The 21,903-nt window shown below is 49.2% G+C and overlaps 1 protein-coding gene across 1 annotated transcript in view; it reads left to right on the forward strand.

Moving 5' to 3' along the window:
- Positions 1 to 21,903, forward strand: part of CELSR1 (cadherin EGF LAG seven-pass G-type receptor 1) — a gene marked incomplete at both ends in the record, with an annotated part of 127,533 nt that overhangs the window by 76,917 nt on the left and 28,713 nt on the right. The window contains 6 exons of the mRNA XM_080938998.1: positions 10,963 to 11,120; positions 12,251 to 12,414; positions 12,845 to 12,970; positions 14,017 to 14,183; positions 20,569 to 20,754; positions 21,687 to 21,800. Of these exons, the coding sequence (XP_080795124.1) occupies positions 10,963 to 11,120; positions 12,251 to 12,414; positions 12,845 to 12,970; positions 14,017 to 14,183; positions 20,569 to 20,754; positions 21,687 to 21,800 (915 nt within the window). The remainder of the gene's footprint in view (positions 1 to 10,962; positions 11,121 to 12,250; positions 12,415 to 12,844; positions 12,971 to 14,016; positions 14,184 to 20,568; positions 20,755 to 21,686; positions 21,801 to 21,903) is intronic.

The raw sequence follows: 21,903 nt of genomic DNA on the forward strand, positions 1-21,903 counted from the left end.
AGCCCCCCAATACTAGGTAGGCTAGAGTGGAAAGGGGACATAGACCTCTATAGGCTATTTCCTGCTGATTAGGATAATCGAGTTCCTAGGGGCAAGTCCAAGTTTCCACATCAGAATACCTCCAATTTCTTCTGGTCAAACCATAAAAACAGCAACCAGGAGCAGCATTCTCCTTCGAAGACTCCCTCCCCCATTTCTCCCCAGGATCCTGCATTTATTCCCTCTCCAGAGTCCCCAGAATTCAACTATCTGCAGCTGGCAAAAATCATACTCCTCTGGAGCCCGGCATCCTCATGGATAAGGGCCGTGGGCAAACTGAAGCAGCCCCATATATCCTACACCCGGAATTAAAACCAAACCATTTTCACACAACATAACTGGGTTTTTAAGGAATCTGCAAACTCTCTCTTCACTCCGGTCTGTAAGGGCCGAAGGAGACTCCAAAAGTAAAGTGACATAGTCAGGGTGAGTCACTCTGTGTTGCGTCTCTGTGTGGGAATTGTCAGTCGTCTTCATCAGTGGCCCCTCTGTTAATAACATGTGGAATGATCTCAGGCTACTGAAAATGGCTGTGAGAGTTACCCTGGGAGAGGTTTCAGATGATGCAGGAGGGTAAGCCACACTTGGAGGGACTCAAGCCATGTCCTGATGGTGGCTTTAAGTTCAGTGGGTCCAGCATTAGCGGGGAAGTCCCACTGCAGACCATTCTTACTGCCTGTGGTGGTCATGAGTGCAGTGCACCTGGAGACGTGAGCATCTCTCTGACTCCACAATCTGTGACTGTCACATCTTCCCTGCCCTTCCTGAGTCCCAGATTCCTTCAGGCACATCTTTGCTGTGCTTAGTTTCTATCCTGGACATGCCGGGGTCAGCCTGCCAACGTGTCTCTGCACAGAGAGCACAGTGCCCTTTGTGGGAACCCTGTACTTGCCTGTGGGGGGGACTTCAGAGCTGCTGGGTTGGCTTCTTGTCAGGGTCCCCAGAGGAAACAGGTGGAAACACACAAACAGGATGATCCAAGAGGGAGGGACAAAGGGCAGGCCAGTGTGGGGCAGCAGGGAGGCCTACAGGCCTAGGGAAGGTGATGGTGGGGCTGTGTGACAGTCCATCCCGGAGGAACAACACTGTGGTCAGAATCCTGAGGACAATGTCTGTGGCCCCAGGGAACCCCTACTCCCACCCCTGCAGAACTTCTCAGTGAGGGCTGGCAAAGGCAGTTTGCTCTTTCTTTCTACTTTTGAGAATGCCTATTGGTTAAGTCTGCCTTCAGGGAAACAGAGGAGCATGTTAGAGTTGGTGGTGGCTCTAGTGAGGTTTTTTAGAGAAAGCCACTGCTCCTGCTTCTTGGACTTCGTCCAACCCTTCTTTGAAAGCACTGGACAGGTTTGGCTGGACAGAAATTTGTGGTTGTGGCCTCACTGTAGACACACCACTCCCCCCAACATCCCCTCCCCAGGCCAGTTAAGCAGGCTGAGGAGATGGCTCAGTGGTTAAGAGCCCTGGCTACTCCTCCAGAGGTCCTGAGTTCAATTCCCAGCAACCGCATGGTGGCTCACAACCATCTGTAATGGGATCCGATGCCCTCTTCTGGTGTGTCTGAAGACAGACATACAAACATACATATACTAAATCTTTAAAAAACAAAACAGTTAAGCCTTTCCACCTGTGACATTTGATGGCTGACATCAGTAAGAGCATTTTAAGTCATTTCTTTGCACTTGAAACTCAGGCTTCAGCACTTTGTTTCTTTTAAGTCACCTCTCGGCACCCGGGTGTGTGTGTGGTATTAAAAGAGGAGCACTACCCATATCCCAAACCCAGTGGCATCTGGCTACTTCCAAGAGAGGCATGGACCAGAGGAGAGGGAACCTGCCTGCAGTTGGTCCTCTGGAGTATTTTGCTTCCTGGGAGATTCTGGCTACACCTTGTTTTGCTCAGGGAGCTCCAATGGGGTCTGGGGACACAGGCACCACTACAAGTACCACCCGCTTGGATGTCTCAGGGATTGACCTGACTAGGGCTGGCACACATGTCAGAAAAGCTGAGATCAGGTGAGCTGTGCTTGCTCTGGAGGGTATACCAGCTGTGACTTGGAACATGTGTGCATGTGTGCATTGGTGTTTTGAGACAGTTTTTCTATTATGTAGCTCTGGCTGTCTTGGAACTATATAGACCAGGCTGGCCTTGAACTCACAGGATCCACCTGCCTCTGCCTCCCAAGTGCTGATGATAAAGACATGCACACCACTTGGCCCAGCATGTGTTTCTTCACTCAGCCTCCGGCATCTAACACAGGGACATCACCATCTTGACTGTCATACTGCCCCCCCTGTAGCTGATGGAGCTTGTGAAGTTCTCCCAGATCAGACTGCCTATTGGGTGCTTGGGCCCTTCTTGTTCAAGGGATGTCCAGAGAATGGGTGATCCTCCTCTTCCTCCTCCTCCTCATTATTTCTTCTCTTTCTTTTTCTCCTTTTTCTTCTTTCTTATTCTTCTTCTCCTCCTCCTTCCTCCTCCTCCTTCTTCCTCCTCCTTCCTATTCCTCCTCCTTCCTCTTCTTCCTTCTTTCTCTTCCTCCTTCCTCTTCCTCCTCCTCCCTCCTCCTTCCTCCTGGGCAGCAGTTTTGAGTTTTTTTCCATCAAGTCTATAATAGCCCAGTAAGTTAAGCCCGGCAATCCAAGTCCTCAGTAGCAAGTTACAACATCTAGTCTGGTTTTCCTGCATTTTTCCCTTCAAAACATGGGCAAAAATCAGTTCTCCTTTCATAGCTTGTGCATAGCAGAAGCTGCTTCCCAATACCCTATAATTAGGGAGTAAATGTGTGAGCAAGCAAACTGCATCCACTGTGTGAATATTGTGGTGATACTGTGTAGATGTGATCTTGGTAAAGGAAGGAAGGGGTAAAGAGGGAAAGAAAGCATTGTACAGGAATGACAAACTATCGGGGGTTGGAGATGGAGGCTCAGGTGTTCAGAGCGCTGGCTGACCTGAGTTTGGTTCCCAGCATGCACTTGGCAGCTCACAAGCATCTGTAACTCATTCCAGGGGATTCGTCATTCTCCTGTTATTCCTGACACTGCACGTTGAGTGGTGTGCATGCACGCACAGGCAAAATACCCATACACATTAAAAAATAAATAAAAGGGCTTGCAAAATATTGTTTTCAAGTGATAATAAATCAAACTGACGTGATTAATGTCAGTATAGGTTGTGATGTTTTCCTTGTCTGCATAAATCTTCTGAGTAAGGGTTGCCATGTACATTCATGTATATTCAGGCTAAGTGTGTTTTTGGTACAAAGACCACAGTCTCTCTCTCTGACGGGGAGAATACCTGTGCTCAGGGTGACCTTGAACTGACCTCTGGATCTAGATCTTATTCTTAGGAACTGCCTGGCCCTGGCTAGGATGACTCACTTGGCTTGTTCACATGGTTTAAGATCTCTCTTTGTGCAGCATGTGAAACCCCAAGATCCAGAAGTGGGTTGTGACCCCTACTTTTCATCCCCTCATGATGGGGGAGGGTCTCTGCTAGTCCAGGAAAACCAAGGTGCTCAGATACTTGGGCAAGTCTTTCCCAGGGACCTCCAGGTTCTTGTTTTTATTTGTTTTTGAGACAGGGTCTCATTATGTAGCTCGGACTGTCCCGGAACTCACTTTGTAGACCAGTTTGGCCTTGAACTCACAGAGATCCTCCTGCTTCTGCCTCTGCCTCCCGATTGCTGGGATTTAAGGTATTCATCAAGGGACCTCCAGGTTCTTTGAGGTATGAAGTCTCAAGACAGTGTTGCAAACGGTGTGTGTGCTGGTTATGTTGGTAAATGAGGGTGTTGAATTCTGGTGATCCTTCTGTGTGTCTCTAGCATCAGCATCTCTAGCATGAACCATTTTGGGGTCTTTTTTAAAAATATTTTTTCAACAAATCTTTGGATTTGAAGGCCATGTAAGATAAACATGACACGTTTTCATAAAGCTAATTTTCGCGCAGTACCTAAAACTGTCCTGACCAAGGGTACAGCAAAGTGACCTTACTTTTTTTTCTTTCTTTTTTTACTCTTCCACTGCACAAAGTCCTCTTGCCAACAAAGGGGGAGTGTGGTGTTTCATGTGAGCCTATGGGAGTGCACCCCAGGGGTTTGGTTACCATAAAAGCTCTCTTTGTCCACAAGCCTGAGCTGTAGTGTGAATTAGTTGTTTCTTTCCGGCTGTGTTTCCTGCCGACGCAGCAAGCTCCTGTCTGGCCTATTATGGAATCCTGGGTATTCCATAAATATCGAGTAGCTACACTTCCATACGGGCACATTCTGCCGCCTCTCTGTGGGTCACAGGGTGACGCATGAGACCCTGGTTATCGATCCTCCATCTCCGTCCTTGGAATGTTAAATGGCTCCCTTGAAGCCAAGTTCAGTGAGTAATAGAAGCCAGCCAAGGGACCGGGGATGGCCAGCGAGCCCCCCCCCCCGGGGGGGTGTTGGCTGGGTGCCCCTCTGTCGAGCTGCAGGTACAAGGACGCAGCCTGTCCTCTCACAGGTGGCAGAGCAGGGAGATAAAGTGCCTGGCTTCCGTTCCTAAACATAGGCTGGTCAGATGGTCGTCCTGCATGGAAATTTCACAGCTCCCAGTCTCACCCTGGGCCTTTGTGTTCCATTGCTGTTACGGAAAGTCCTCCAGGAGCTAGGCAGCAGCCTAGGGCGTGTCCTGCCTGGTAGAATGGCTGCTGCTCCCCCTCCTTCCTCCTACTCACCCCCCTCCGTACCGTCTATCTTCCTCATCCTCTTCCAGTCTACCCCTGTGTTCTGTGCATGGGCACATCAGCCCCAGTGAGGGTGTGTTGAGGATGCCGGGTGTGAAGGTACAGGTGCATACTTCTTGTAAGCACTGGCCTGTGCTCTCCCATTGCCAGAACACTTCCAGCTTGCCCAGGCTAGCTCATTGTATAGCCTAGGCTTAGTGGGTCTTGTCTTAGATATTGGGATAGGTACCGGTAAAGGAGTGACCAGGAACTGTTCCCTAGGTGTGCCCTTTCCCCACATCCCTCGTGTCTGTGATCAGGACAGCTAGACTTTTGCCTTTGTCTTTTAATGTGAAGCGCAAGAGACACAAACACAACTTTGTCATTGGGGGATATATCCATACACATGCTAGGGGCCTCAATGGCCAGAGAAGGCCAACTGAGGTGGGGAGGAAGTGCCTGTGCTAGCCCATGGGTGGCAGACACTGCAGGGTGGACACAGGGGTGCTGTCGGAGAAATGACAGCACAACACATCACCTTCTGCAAACATTCCTGGGCGCCAGCCATCTGTGAATTCTTTGCTATGAATGCCAGCTGCTCATTTCTGACACCGAGTGTGAATCCATTCACATGGTAAACCTCACCGTACCTGCATCTGGTTTCATAGGCACCCCACTCTGCCCGCCCCCACGCTGAAACCAAACCCCCACTGGCCTCCCAATGAGGAATTGTCTCTAGCAGGGCTAAAAGACTGCAGAAATGTGAGCACCTTGGAGGACCAAAGGCTTTTGTGTGCGCACAAAAGCTCTCTGCAGATATTTTGGGCATCTAAGTGGAAGGCTTCAGGGAGGGGGCCGTACACTGGGAAGAAAATACGCTGGAGAAAAATGAAAGGGACAGGCTCGGGTGAGGCTTTGGCATCAGAAGTCCGGATCTGCACAGATTGGTAGAGCCGGCCTTTGGGAGCCTCACCTTGAAGAACACAGTAGCCTTTGGTTTCTTGAGTGGTAGAGGAGTTACTGTGGTGGCTCCACCCACTGGCCATTTCCTTTCTGCCTGGGAGCTCTCCCTGTGTTTGTCTCTCTGCTCCCCTGGGCTCTCCCCAACCCCCCACCCCGCCATCTCTCATTTTATTTTACTTAAAATTTTTTCCTTCCATGACAGGATCTCATGTATCCCAGGCTAGCTCAAACCCACTACAGAGCTAAAGCTGACCTTGACTTCCCAAGGGCCAGCATTACAGATGTGTGCCTGGATTTATGGGAAGTACTAGGGTTTTTACTCGGGCTTTCCAAACGCTGGATATGCACTCTACCAATGGAGCTATATTCCCAGCCTCTCCTTCCTTTAAAAAGCTTGTTTAAAATCACGTTTTTATTTGCATGTGTGTGTTGTGTGTGTGTGGGTTTGTGAGTGCCATGGTATGTGTGGTTCAAGGACAGCTGTGAAGAATCCATTCTGTCTTTTCCTCCATGAGTCAAACTCATGTTCCCATTCCATGACACTCAATAGTGTCTTGACCCACTGAATAAAAAGCCAAATGCCCTTTTTAAAAGAATACTTACTTCTGTTGTGGTGGTGTTGGGACAGAACCCAGACGCGCTTGCATGCTAGGTGAGGCTCTGCAACCGAGCCCAACCCACCTGTCTGTCTTTGACCAAAGAAGCTGCCAAAATCTCCATCAAGGCATTCCCATCTGGCTCCCCTGTCTTGATCCAAACCACTTACTAAGCCCTTACCAACAACAGCCAACTTTCTTGATCACCATCCGCCAGAGCAGCTGAGGGGCCAAGAGATCGATTTAGGTGGACTTCCAGAGGAGGTCCCTAGAGAGCAGGGTGGATGAATGGAGAACACTGGATGAAGTTCACCTGGCCCAAACTTTCAAAACAAAACCACACTGTGCAGTATGGAAACAGTGCCTTCTAATCTAGAATGTTCTCCCAATCTGACAATGATACTCTGTTGCTCTTGATTGCCCAACATCTCCCCAGCAGCCACAGACATCAGCCAGCCTCAGTGTGGATGTGGATGGATGTTCTGGGTATCTGGGCTGCATGGCCATAATACAAGTCCTCAGTGTCGTGCCTCAGGGCTCATTGAGGTTGTGGTGTGTGGCATTGTACCAGTTCCTTGTAGCAAATAATGGGCCAGTGCTAGCTCTGTCCCTCTATTGAGGGAGCATTTTAGTTGCTCCTACTGTCACAGAGGAATTCTAAGTACTGTTGTGAGATGTGCAAACCTGATTTCTTTTCCTTTGTCTTGAGTCTCTGTTTCTGTGGGCATGTCCCTGGGAGTGGGATGGTGTGCCCTGCCTGCAGTGGCCAGCCACTGTCTCTGAGGACACCCCTGCATATATCCTGGTCACCTACTTGTATCTTTTTTTCTGTCCACCCCCTTTTTGTGAAGCAGAGTCTCTCTCTGTATTTCTGGCTGTCTTGGAACTCATTATGTAAACCAAGCCGTCCTCAAACTCCTAGAGATCTGCCTACCTCTACCTCCCAAGTGCTGGGGTTAAAAGTGTGTTACCACCACTCCTGGTTTCTTTTTCTTTCACCTTGTCAGTGAGCTCCCCTCCCCCAGCAGCTGGTAAGCCCATGGTTGGACAGCCAGGAACCTAGACCCTGAGGTTGCTGTTTCCTGGCTGCTCCAGTCCCAGCCCCAGCAGGTCCTACCCAGCCCCTGCCCCATCTCTCTCCTCCTCCTGATTGTGTTTGACCTGCACGTGCTTGGTTCTCTGGCCACAAGCTCCTTCACTCTCTATCTACAAGGCCACGGTGCATGCTTTGGGGTGATGACCAGCAGCAGTCACCCCAGAGCCCTAGGACCATCTCTGATCCCTTGGAATGGAGCCAGGTGTCAGTAGCGGTTGCTCCTTATCAGCAGGAGCTGTTCCCTGCCCCCTGTTTTTCACCCCAGTGTTCTCTTTCCTCCCCGTCTGCCCTTGAGTCCCATGGTGCTGAGCTGTCGATTGTGAGCTGTAGTGTGCGGCAATCACAATTTGGTAAATTGCAGCTTATTTTCATTAAAGCCTCTGAGAGTAAAGGCTGTTTACATCCACCCTCGAAAGACTCACACCCATTCCCAAAAATGTAAATTACACGCTACGGAGATGATACAGGGTTCGTCCAGCCTGGGGATGGTCCTTCTTTCTCAGCGTGGTACCTAACACTTAAGTATCCCTAATGGGTACCTCACCAATCTCCCAAAGCAAGCTGCTGCTCCAGAGTGAGAAAACGGATGATTTTCTATAACCATCTAACTACTACTTAACAGAGGTGGGCTCTCTAAGGAAACAGATAATCAGAGATTGACCTACGATACTTGGCTCCCCTCGGGTCCAGAAGAAAGGTTTGTGGGAGACTCATATTTTAGTAGACACTACAATTTTTCTAACATCAACAGGACAGATTGTCTACTCTCTCTCTCTCTCTCTCTCTCTCTCTCTCTCTCTCTCTCTCTCTGTGTGTGTGTGTGTGTGTGTGTGTGTGTATAAGTTATGCATATTTGAGTGTGTGTGTATCTCTGTAAATAAATATCTTAGGGTTTCTGTTGCTATGAAGAGACACCATGGTCAAGGCAACTCTTACAAAAGAAAAGACTTCATTAGAGCTGGCTTATAGTTCAGAGGGTTAGTTCATTATCATGGCAGAAAGCATGGCAGCGTGCAGGCAGACATGGGGCTGAGAGTTCTACATCCTGATTGGCAGGCAGCAGGAAGAGAGAGTGACTCTGGGCCTCAAAGCCCGCCTTCAGTGTCATACTTCCTCCAACAGGGCCATACCTCTTAATAGTGCCACCCCCTATGTGCCTATGGGGGGGCTAGCTTTATTCAAACCACTGTGAGTGCGTATGTATCTATGTGAGTGTATCTGTGCGTGTATTCATGTATGTGTGTGTTCACAAATTTGGATTTTGAGGGCTCAGATAATGTATGCAGGTGTACTTGTGTTTTGTGGAGGTCAGAGGTCATCATCGGATATTTTCCTCAGTTGCTCTCTATCTTAGGTTTTTTCCCCCCTACTAAACTTGGAGCTTAGTGCTCAGCTAGGCTGGCTGGCTGCTTCTGTGGTTCTGTCTCCCCCATCCCCCACCCAGTGTTGGAATTATAGGCATCCACAGCTACACTGAGCTTATGTGTGGATCCTGGGGATTTGAACCCAGGTCACTCATGCTTGCCTGGCAAACAAGTTTTGCTGTGAGCCCAGGTATTTTAATCTTAAACCCTACCTTATACCCAGAGGAACTACTGCCATGAGCTGGTTTAGGGCAGATGTTTGGAGGAGACAGTGGAGGGCTCACATCAGGTGACTATGTGGCAATGTCACCCACTACTTCAGGGTATGTGACCCAAGCAGATAGACCCCAAGTCATACACCTCAGACAACTGGTTGAGCTCCTGTTACCAGCTCTCCATGACACCTATCTTCCAGCTCAACATCTACACCAAACAGGTGCCACACTTCTTAGAGAATCCTGGGGTGTTATTTGGAATGAGGTACGCAATCATCCTCTCCTAAAAGGCTTTAGGGTGATTTAATTATAGTCTCCATATTTATGGCTATTTCCTGCAGTATAAAGGAACATGTTAATGCAAGCAGCCCCAGCACTGTTACAGCCAGAGGCAGCACTGGGCCCATTGGTTTGGTTTGTTGAGTTGTGGTCTTGCTATGTTGCCCAGGATGGCCTGAAACTCCCAAACTTAAGTGATACCCCAGTCTCAGCCTCTTGAGTTCTAGGACTATGGGTGTGCCAACATACTCATTTTAGGCCTATTGGGTTTTTGTGGGGAAGAAAGCTGTTGTCAGGATCTCCATGAAGAAGAGTCTTAGATATCTACTGTGCCAATTGTAAGGTCTGATGACATCACCCTGCATTTATGGTCTCAGCACCTAGGAACACAGGTCCTAATGCTTTGGTACCCCAATATACAGGCAGAAAGGAAATCCAGTTGCCTGTGTCAGCATAGCCTGCCAGCCCTCTGGCTGTTTGCCTGTTTCTAAAACCCAAGACCTTCATCCCTTTTGTCTGTATGGGCAGAGCAGTTGATTCCTGTCTGTTCCTAGAAGGATTTCAGAGGTTATATGGGTGGACAAAATGGTTGTCTCAAGAGGGCCCACCAAGAGCCTACAACCATGAGGGCTGCTGGGAAAAGAAGCCATTTCTGGGTGGCAGCCCCTGTCGGGAAAACTTCACTGTAGTCCCTGAGTGGGAGCCATGGCTTGAGGAGGTGGGAGCCCACGCTGGTATATGATGTCAGCAAAGGGGCCAAGGCCAAGAGGTTCTTGAGAAGTGGGTCTGGTCTGGAAACATAGAAGAGGCAACTTCAGACCAGTGGAGGGATGAAAAATCATTTTATAGGCTTATTTATATATTTTATGTATATGGGTACTTTGTCTGCATGTATAACAGAAGACAGCATTAGGTGTGAGCTGCCATGTGGGTGCTGGGAATTGAACTCAGGACTTTCAGAGGAACAGTGAGTGCTCTTAACTACTGAGCCATCTCTTCAGCTCAGGATGAAGATAATTTGAGAGTGAAGCCAGCATGGATGCTCAGTACTGTGGGTCCTTGGTATGATCAGGCCCCAGCTTTGATGTCTGGGAAACAGGTCTCCATATTTCGAGCCAGAAAGCTGCAACCTGAACCCAGAGTTATGGTGGCCAGAAGCCAGCGAGGGGCAAAAAGAGGGTCCTATGAGATGACACGGCTGTGTCTGAAGGCCACCCCGTAAGGAAGAACTAGCAACTGGGTGGCTTAGACAACAGGTGTTCTTCTTCCTCTCAGCCTGGAGAATCTGGATGTGGACAGCCATGGGACAGGAATATTTAGTTCTATTGTTTCGTGGTTGTTTGTAGTCCTGGATTTTTATGCTTGGCAAAAATAAAAATGTACTTATAAGTCAGCTTTCTAGGGAAGGTCCTGCATACCCTTCCCTGGGTGCTGGCTACCACTGTGGACCCCAGTCATCTTGTCTCAGGCCCCCATGCTCTCTGCCTTTGGTTTGCCTTAACTGCCACAGCCCTGTTCCCAGCAACCTCTCACTCTGAGGTTCTGAGAAGGCCCTGTGTTCTGGGAAGATTTCCTGTACCCCATGTAGCAGGTTAGGAGCTAGGGTACCTCATGCTTCATGCACATGCCACCACTGCAGGGAGTGTGCAGAGCTGGGACACCCACCCAGGCATGGTGGTTGACAGAGCTGACAAACTCTATTCTTTCTGTCCCCACAGCCCAACATTGGCCACCTGGGCCTGCCCCACGGGCCGTCTGGAGAGAAGGTGGCTGTGGTGACTGTGGATGACTGTGACGCAGCTGTGGCCGTGCACTTTGGAAGTTATGTTGGGAACTACAGCTGTGCTGCCCAGGGCACTCAGAGCGGCTCCAAGAAGTGAGACTCCTGGAGGGGTGACACAGGGCGCCCAAAACCACTGCTCTAAACAAATCACCTTTCCCAGGCCAACACAGAGTCCCTTGGTATCTTCTCTCTAGGCTAGTATCAGACTCTTTCCCTGTGGATAAGCATCTTTCCTCTCAGACCACAGAACCCTCCAGAATGAATTCCCTAGAGGTACCTGTCAACCCAGGTGTGGCGGGGCATACCAATAATCCTAGCACTTGGGAGACCGAGGCACACCTATTGAGATTCTTCACAGCCTGGTCTACATAGTACATTTGAGGCCAGCCTGGGCTAAGCATTAGGCATCTTTGGGAAGGGAAGTCAGTCTTGCCTTGTCTTCCTGGATTTCTGGTTCCTGAACTCTGGATTACATGAGGCAGAAGGGACTAGGCTGTCCTTGCTGGTTTGGGGTCTCACAGGAATTGCTTGATCCCAGGATAAAGAAATTTGGTTACCCACATGCAGGGCTGGCCTGGCATTATTTCCTTTTGGTAATAACGCATCAAAAGTTGAGAACCCGCTCTTGCGGTGTCCTAGCTGATAGTTTGTGGCTGGGATATAAAACATTGGGTTCTGATTTTTTTTTTTTTTTTTTTTTTGCTTTGAGACAATGTCTCCCTATACAGACCAGGTTGTCCTCCAACTTCTAATTCTCCAGCCTCAGTATCCTTAGGGTTAGGATTACAGGTCTCTACCACTGCCCCAGCCCTGAATCTTGATCCTGTTTTTGAAGTTCATGTTCAGGTGAACCTGATGAAGGTCATGGCCTTCCTCATCCTCACGTAACTGCTTTACATTCTTGGTGAACTGTGCCTAGAGCCTTGTCTGGGACCTCAGCAGCCCCTGCTGGAGGCCGAGTTCTGCTCTGATTACAATGGACTGTGAGATGCTCCCTTCTCTGCAGCGTAGAACTCAGTATCGGGTCCTTAGTTACCTGAAAACCTCCATCTGTTGGGAAATGATGCTAGTGTAAGGACATTGAGGGTCAGAGACGCTGTGAGGTGCCCTTAGTGACCCTGAAGCAGATTGCCTCCCGCCCTCTAGTACCTGCTCTTGTGATTGAAGCCTCCAGCAGCAGAATACCAGGCCCGATATCACAGGAGATGGCTTTGCCTTCCCAGGTCACTGGATCTGACCGGTCCCCTGCTTCTGGGCGGTGTCCCCAACCTGCCAGAAGACTTCCCCGTGCATAGCCGGCAGTTTGTGGGATGCATGCGAAACCTGTCCATCGATGGCCGGATTGTGGACATGGCTGCTTTTATCGCCAACAATGGCACCAGGGCAGGTAGGCACAGCCCCTGGGTGTATAGGGCTAGCATGGTGCCTGCTGGACATTTGTGCCCACTCCAGGGAGTTCTTGAAATGTACCTACCTGTGGGTGAGGGCATCACGGAAATGGATAGAGACGTTGGTTTGGTGGGCATGACCACAGCCTGCGGTTTGCTGTGTTCTGGACGTTGGAATGCTGTTTGCTTACCTGGGCACACAATCCTAAGGTCTTGAACTGGTCACCAGGTGGTCATATCGGACCCTGGGATGGTATGGGAACCCTGAGTCTCAGATATGGGTAAAACTGAGAACTCCACACACTCCAGCCTGGGGTCCTCACCATGGCCAGCAAGTTCCTGGCTGGTGGTCTCCAGCTGGTTGTATTCACACATGGGTCAGTGTGGGGATGGCGCAGGTCCTTAGGGTCACCTTCTTCTGCCCCGCAGGCTGTGCTTCGCAGAGGAACTTCTGTGATGGGACCTTATGCCAGAACGGGGGCACCTGTGTGAACAGGTGGAACACGTACTTATGTGAGTGTCCTCTCCGATTTGGTGGAAAGAACTGTGAACAAGGTAAGGATTTGTCCATTCCTCCCTAGACTGCCAGTTGGGAGGGGGAAACACACAGCAAACTAGGTGAGGCTGGGAAAGAGGTTCAGGACCTGGGGTTATCTCTATAGGATGAAGGTCAGAAGAGTAAGGTAACTGTGGGGACACATCTGAGCCCTGTTGAGTTCTAGGATGCCTCTTCTGACAGCTGCTACTGATTGGGCCTCTTTTCCATCACTCAAGAGATGCTCCAGGGTTTGAGTGGTATCTTAGTTTCTTTCCTGCTGCTGCATTAAAATACCATGGTGAGGGACTGGAGAGGTAGCTCAGACGTTAAGAGCTCTGGCCACTCTTCCAGAGGTCCTGAGTTCCATTCCCAGCCACCACATGGTGGCTCCTAACCATCTATAATGAGATCTGGTGCCCTCTTCTGGCGTGCAGGCATACATACAGGGGGAGCACTGTATAAATTTAATAAGTAACTAAATCTTAAAAAAAAAAAAACACTATGACAAAAAGCAACTTAAGAGATAAAGGGTTTATTTGGCTCATGAGTCCAGATCACAGTAACTCTGTTATGACAGGGATGCCACAGTAGCAGAGCTTGGGAGAGAATGGTGACATCATGTAGTCACCGTAGTCAAGAGCAGGGAGCAATGCATACACTCATGCTAGGGCCCCACTCTGCCTTCAGTCTTAAATAGGCCATGATCCCCTGCCTAGAGAATGGAGCCACCCACCTACTCCCAAGCATGTCCCAAGCACCATGGGACTACCCCTTGACTGCCATATATCTATCTGGGGGTGGGAGGGAGGGAAGTCCTTACCACGCTTTGGGATGTGTCTGGTAACCCTCGGGGCTCCTTTTACCCAGTGAGATATACAAAAACCATGGTGGGCATTTGCAGAGTCCATTGCTGGGCTCTTAGGGTAGTCCTGAGCACAGACCCAAGTCTGAAGCTAGCATTCGAGTTAGAATGAAAGACCCCTTCCTCACCTGGCTGGTAGCTGAGAAGAAGCTCTGTGCCGAATTTCGGGAGGTGCCTGAGAGTCCTGGTCTGTATCTGCAGCTATGCCACACCCGCAGCGCTTCACTGGGGAGAGCATTGTGTCTTGGAGTGACCTCGACATCACCATCTCTGTGCCTTGGTACCTGGGGCTCATGTTCCGGACCCGGAAGGAGGATGGCGTGCTGATGGAAGCCACAGCTGGCACGTCTTCCAGGCTCCATCTCCAGGTGAGTGTGTCTACGAGCCACACAGGCACCTGCAGAGCAGACAGGTGTCCTAGAAAGGTAACCAGACAGAGGGGTTTCCCAGGCTGCCTATGAAGGGCATCGCTCCCCTACTTGCCCTGTAGTGGATGGGGAGCACAAAGAAGGGGAATGAGAGTGACTGAAGGTGTAGTGCCCTTGTGCCGTTCAGAACAGGGAAGTGTAGGGTTCATGCACAACTAAGGGCTCCTGTGGGTTTCCTTTCCAGTCCCCACTTTCCTTCATTGCAGTCAGAAGATGGAGCTGCTGGCTCCGTGTAACTCGCTCCAGACAGCAGTTCTGGCCGGCCTGCCTGGAATTTGGCTGTCCCCACACATCTCCCATCACCACCGGCTTGATTCACAGCCTTTCAGAGCTGGGGGAAAGGACTGCAGCGGATTTGGGGAGATATTAAACATGCATGCTGCCATATTCTGGCTACCATATTCCGGCTCCCTGCCTAAAGGACTCTCGGGGACCCGTCACATTATGCCATGTGTGTTTTCTTTTTCTTTTTTCTTTTTACCTCCTTACCATTCAGCTTGTTTGGAACCTTAGGTCAGAGTACTCAGACACTTCTGGAAGTGGTTTTAACGCACTCCATTCATGCCTTTGGGTATCTCTTACAGGACAGACATTTTTTGCTAGGCTGTTGAAGCCAGAGGTACCGAGGAATGATGCGCCTTTGTGGGGGTTGCCCAGTGCTCTCTCACTGAGCTACCCTCATTTTCAACCCTCTCACTGTCTGTGCAGAAGAGAGCCCTTAATCTTGTGCTCACCCTGAGGTTCTGAGGTGCTCAGGATGAACCCACTGTCTGGGAATCAGTGCTTGACCAGGAGGTCCCACCAAGCCCACATCTAATCCTCTGCCTTTATATCTCTGACATTGGTATTGACAGGGCAGGTTTTCTTGTATAAGCATGGCCCAGGACTGCTGGGCAGGGTCAGAATTCTCCATTTTTGGCTTTCCTCAGACTTAACACCCTCCTGATAGGCAGAAGGCTCAGCAGGTCAATGTCAGTGGTTACATAAAAGAATCATAGCCTAGCAGGGATTTGGTCTCACATCTGGAGGAATTAGTAACTAAATATTCCTTTCTTTCTTCCAGGCTTTCCCAAAGATTGTATCTGTAAGCACATGCATGTGTGCCTATGTCTCTCTGTGGGCTCTCATCTGCTTACATATGTTAATATGTCTGAGCATGTGTGCGCGTACAACTGTACATGTCTTTATGCACGTGTCTGTGCACGTGTTCATGACTGTGTATGTGTTTGTGTGCACGTTTGTATATGTCTGTGAGTGCATGCGTGCCCATACAAGTATGTATTTTTGCCCATGTGTATGTATGTTTATGCATGAGTGCATGCGTGTCTCTATGTGCCCGTATGTGAGTGCATGTAATAGGCCCTGGTGCCTGTAGACTTCCTTCCCATAGGTCATCCTCTGTTCCTTCTCCCTCCTCCCCTTCAGTACAGACTCCACTGTATATCTGTCTCTTCTCTTCCCGAGGAATCTGGCCACACAGACATGTGAAACTCATAGTACTTCTGGAGGCACCCATGATCACCTGAATCAAAACAGCCAATTTAATATGTGATTCCTGAAACTCCCATGGCCCCTGAAGTCCCCATGTCCTCATAAAGCCATAGCTTGTTTCTTGCACTTTTTGGGGCCTGGTTTCTTGTTCTTCATTGCAGAGAGTCAGTTGGAGTTGAGTCAGCTCGGAGAGTGGGAGGAGACAGGAATGCCCAGAGCCCTCTCCTCTTCCAGCTCTCTGCTAGAGGTCACAGGACCCTTTGATAGATTTGTTTGCACTGGCTGGAGGGTGGGGCCGTGAGCCCAGACGGAAGGTGGCCTCTTGCCTATGCCTTGCCCACTTACCTGGGGTCACAGCTCCAGAGGTTGGGAGCGTTGGTATGTGCAGCAAAGGTAATTGTTCCTGTCACTACTCTTTCCCAATTAGCTGTAATTTCACAAGTTTCCCAGCTGCCCCAGAAGTTCACTTTGGCCTGAACTTGGAAGCATTGTCTTACCTGGGGATGGTATTTCTCTGTGGGTGTTTCTCTGTCGGAACATATTAAATTGGCTGTTTTGATCCAGGTGATGATGGGTGCCTACAGCCTGTCATTTAGTGTACCTCGAGGAAAATAGTTTCCGTTCAGCAGGGTTAGCCCTGACTAACCCTGGTAGTCAGACTAACCTTAGTAGCTTATCCACAGAATTAAAGACTGGTACACCAAGGATGGTTTTAAGGGGTCCTGTGGACCTCATGAGCAACCCAAGAGACCACCTTGTTGTTATGGTTTACAGAGGCTGGTCTAACAGGAATCCCAGGAATTTGGGGGGATGGGAGAGTTCTCCATCTTGTGGCCTCCTGACTGCCAAGGGAGTGCTGTGATGTAGCAGTTCGAGTGTCCGAATCCCATGGCAGGCCAATTGCTGTCAGGTAGCCCAAATCCAGCTGTATCATCAAGCTGTTGTTGACATCCATCTTGCATCGGGTAACAGTCCAAGATGAGTGGCTGCTCCTGTCCCTGTCCTGGGTTAATCCACGGCCTCTCCTTTTGTCACAGGCACACAGCATTTTCAGTTTCCTTGTTGATCTCTTATTTTGGAGGGTTTGCCAGTGAGAGAGAATAGCCCAGGAAACGTCCATGAGGCAAAGAAAGCAATATGTAAAATGGCAAAAAATTACTTTCCCAATCCCGCTGTTGGAGGAGACCAAAGTCAAGATGCATCAGTACCAGTGTTAGTCCTTCCTGTCGGGGCTTGCCCTGAGACCTGTGGAGTACGTCCAGTTAGCCAGCACGAGACATTTTGTACTGAAACCTTTTGATAGTGTTTCTAACATGGTTGGAGGCCACACAACTTATGCCCAGTGAGTTTCAGCCCTTGGAAATGTGTTGAGACTTGCTTTAAAGCCTGGATCCAGCCAGTCTTCGTCAACATTCTGTGTGTATGTGAAAAGAATGCGTTCTCTATTGTTGTTAAGGAGATTCACCTGTGTCAAAATGGGGGCATTAATCATGGTGACACGGCCCCAGACTGTGTCAGGGGCTGTCGGCGTAACTCAGTGGGTAGATTGCCTGCCTCGAGTATACAAGACCCTAGGTTGCATTCTCAGCATTGCATGAACCAAGCGTAATGTGGCATCCCCATAATTCCAGGTTTTAGGAAGTAGAGACTAAGGATCAGAAATTCAAGGCCGTCCTAGGCTTACTTAGGAAGTTGGAAGCTAGCCTAGGCTGTGTAGACCCTGTCTCAAAAACAAAACAAAGACATAAAAAACAAAAAAAAACCAAGAAAACAAAAAAACAACCCCCCCCACACACACAAAGGGAAAAAAAACTCTAAAAATACTATGCTGTTGTCAAATTTGCTGTCAGTCATTTGGTAGGCTGATTCTGGACTTCATCGCTTGGCTTCTTTTTTTTTCTTCTTCTTCTTTTCTGGTTAACTGACTGTTGTCATTATGAGCCCTTTCTGGTGATGATGCTTGCCTGAAAGGTGTTGTGGTATATATTAAAAAGGAACCAGTTCCCTCTCGTTCTCACTCCACGCTCATCCACGTGGAGCCTCGGGCCACTGAGCCTGAACCCCCTCGCCCCTCCCAGCTGTCTCCCAGCCAGCCATTTGCACACACTGTCCCTCCCCACCCCCCCGGGGAGTTGTTACCATGCCTGGCACACACATATCCCAATTCTGCGGTGGGCTCTGTGTGTCCCACAACTACACTTTCTTTTGAACTCAATTAAGTTGCCATATTAAAGAACACACCAAAATACTCATAACAACCTGTATTTATGCACAGAGAATATTTATATCTGCCGCCATGTTGGCTCCCAGCTCCTTCCCCTTCTACCTCCTCCTCCATCTCCTCTTGATTCTCCTGCTTCTCCTTCTCTCTCCTTCCTAGACTTTCCCTGACAATCTTTCCTTCTCATCCAGTGATAGGCTTCCCCTTATCCTGGACCCGCCTTGCTGCATGACATCATCCTACATAAAGGTGCTGTGTGTCTACTTCTTTCTATAGTGTCTCTGTTTATCCTTTTGGTCTGGTTTGGTTTTTTTAATATTTCTTAACGTAGCCCTGGATGTCCTGGAACTCACTTTTTAGATCTCACTGGTCTTGAATTCAGAGATCTGCCTGCCTCTGCCTCCGGATTGCTAGGATTAAAGGTGTGAGCCACCACCATGCCCCAGCTCTGGCCGTCCTTTTACTATTGGAATTTTCTGTATCTTTAATTTCAGGTGTGTCATGGAATGTTGCTTTTAAATCTTCAGTCTCATCTTGATGGGCACAATCTTTAATGGAATGGTGAACTTCTTACATAAGCCACATACCTGCTTTCTATTTTTTTTCTTCCATGTATTTAAATGCGGTGGCTTGATTCTTCTGGAATATTACTCTAACAGCCAGAAAAAAAGAGTCTCCTGGTCCCCAGGTTCATCTGTGGTTCTCATGGCCACTCAAGTCTGGGTCTAACAATTCAGTCATCCCTATTCCTATTCCTGGATCTGGTCTATTCTGCCCTTGAGTTTTAGGCATGTTATGGTGTCCTCGTATTTGGGGATATTTTTATATTTGCTGTAGGCAGCAGCCAGAGGAAGTTGTCACAGACACAGGAGAGTCAAAGCCAGGCATCTGTTCTGCATGATCTGCTGTTTCTTGTTTACTGGAAGTATCACAGCCCTTTGGCATCCCAGTGCAAAGCCTTAACGATGCTGGCCCATCCAGCTTTGTTGGGATTGGGATTCTGGTCTTTATCCCATGGCCTACAGGACCCTCTTCAGCTCTTGCTGAAGTTTGAGTCTTCAGAACCAGCTGGTAGCCCTGGGAGAGCAGAGCTGCAGGTTTCTTCCCCGTGACCTTTGTCCCTGCAACGCTGGCTGTGTCACTTTGAGTTTCACACAGATGTCCCAACTCAGAGAAGGAGGATGATCTAGCTCACCCACTATTCTGTCAAGTCAAAAGAATAATACCTGGGCATTGTCCCAGCTGCACTAATTTAACTTTTTACATTTATGTATCTATTTATTTAATTATATGTGTCCATGTGTGACCCAGAGGACAACTTTTGTGGGAGTCAATTCTCTCTTGGCATCATCCTGTGGGTCCCAGTGATCTAAGTCAGGTCACTGGACTTGGCAGCAAGTGCCTTTCTCTCCTGAGCCACCTTGTCAGCCCCAGATGCATTAATTTCTTTCCTTTCTTCCTTCTTCCTTTTTTTTTTTTTTTTTTTTTTTTTTTTTTTTTTTTGTTTCTTGTTCTTTGTTTTGATTTAGTTTGATTTTGTTTGTTTGATTTTTGTTTCGTTTCATCTTGACTTGCCTGGAATTCACTGTACAGACCAGGCTGGCCTCAAACTCTTGAAGATCTGCCTCCACCTCTGCCTCTGATTGCTGGAACTAAAAGCATGCACCTTGATGCCTGGCCTTAACTGCATTAATTAAAACCACTGTTATGGGCTAGGTGAAATACTCTGGAACTTCATGCATGTCGTTAAACAAGATTAGATCTTGATGAACTGAAATTGTATTTAATTCTTGCCCGTGTGTGTGTGTGTGTGTGTGTGTGTGTGTGTGTGTGTGTGTGTGTGTGTTGTGTGTGTGTGTGTGTTCACGCTCGTTTGCATTTTGCTAGGGAGTAAACCTGGGGCCTTCCTTACACTGCCAGGCAAATGCTTTACCACTGAGCTATGTCCCCAGACAAATCTGTGTCTTTTTTTTTTTTTTTTTTTTTTTTCTTTCTCTTTTGGGACAGTCTCACTGTGGTAGCCCAGACGGGCCTGAAACTTGCTATCAGAATAAGCTGACCCAGGATTCAGGCTCATCCTAGCTGCCCGCCCCCATCAGAATAAGCTGACCCAGGATTCAGGCTCATTTTTGCTTCCCCCCCCATCAGAATAAGCTGATCCAGGATTCAGGCTCATCCTTGCTGCCCCCCCCCATCAGAATAAGCTGACCCAGGATTCAGGTTCATCCTAGCTGCCCCCCCCCATCAGAATAAGCTGACCCAGGATTCAGGCTCATCCTTGCTCCCCCCCCCCCATCAGAATAAGCTGATCCAGGATTCAAGCTCATCCTTGCTGCCCCACCCCCCATCAGAATAAGCTGACCCAGGATTCAGGCTCATCCTTGCTGCCCCCCCCCCCCCCCGCCTCACCCCCTATCTTCAAGTTCTGGGATTACATGTGTGCACCACCATACCTGGCTCCTCATTTTCACTCTGGCTCCTATGTCCTAAGTCTGTCTGCATGCCTTTGTAGTTAGCTGTCCACAGACAGTTTTCAGTGTTACTGTAACTGTTGTGCTGTACTTTACCATACTGTTGTAACAGTCAGTTGGTGAGGCTCTCTCTGCCCTACAGATTCTCAACAGCTACATCCGATTTGAGGTCTCCCACGGCCCCTCTGACGTGGCGTCCATGCAGCTGTCCAAGTCCCGTATAACTGATGGGGGGTGGCATCACCTGCTCATAGAGCTGAGGAGCGCCAAGGAGGGCAAAGACATCAAATATCTGGCAGTCATGACCTTGGACTATGGGATGGACCAGGTGAGTATGAACCTGTACCCTCCCTGGAGTAATCTCTTCATCAGCCCGTGGGAAAGCACCAGGACAGTAGTCCAGGACCTGCAGGGACCTTGTGCATTTGGAACAGTGCTGGTTGACATACCTGGGTTTGGAGTTCCCATTCCATGTATGATGAAGAGGAGACTTCTGTAGTCTAGAGTTGGGCTCTGACTACCTGGGTCTCCCATCATGGTGCTGTGGGTACCCTTGTAGGGCTTTTCTCTTGGTGAAGTTGCTTTGAGTAGCATCTTCTTGTTCAGCCCTGGGCCTCTACACAGACTCAGGTACCAATACACCTTACCCAGAAATGGGTATAGTGAATAAAGCTAGACAGGACTCAAGACCCAGAGGGACACACATCTGTCCCAGGGAGGCACTGTCTCTAGACAGTCTCTAGATGCTCACTAAACCAGACTGGTTTCTGAAGTTCCCAGCCAGCAAGCATGGCATGTGTCAGAAGATGCCCACACACTGAGGGAAGGCTTCTTGGGTTCACGAAGACCTCAGAGTCTTGGCATCCCTTGTGCTGCATTCTTGGCGTGCATAGCTGCTGAGTTTAGATACCCCTTGCTGAGCTGGGACCCAGATCCCCATCACGGGAAAGCATGGTCTCCGATCCCTGCCTGCCTCCTGCTTACCCAGGTCCTTCCCTCAGCCTGGCTCTTGGTTCTATGCCGAGTACGGGACTCAAGGTTTGCCCATGTCTTCCCCGCTGACTCCCTGGATCTCATGCCTAAGTGCCACAGACAGTCAACCTGCTTTCCATCCGCCAAATGTGCTCAGCCTTCCTTTGGAGGCTCTAGGGAGGTGGTGCATGTCCCCCTGCTTTAAATCTATAAGCACATTTCTCCCGTTGGGAAGGTGTGCCCAGAGGACCCCCCCCAACACCCCCTCCCCCCACTCTCTCCATATAGAGCACAGTGCAAATTGGAAACCAGCTTCCTGGGTTGAAGATGCGGACTATTGTCATCGGAGGTGTGTCTGAGGACAAGGTGTCTGTCCGTCATGGTTTCCGAGGCTGTATGCAGGTACGGCGGGAATGGGACTACTTGATTACAGTTGCTATGGCTTTTCAGTTAGTCTTTAACAACATGACGATCCATCTAGTAGGCACCCCAAACTTTTACTCAT

Source organism: Micromys minutus (assembly GCF_963924665.1).
Source record: "Micromys minutus genome assembly, chromosome: 27".
Lineage (NCBI taxonomy): Eukaryota > Metazoa > Chordata > Mammalia > Rodentia > Muridae > Micromys > Micromys minutus.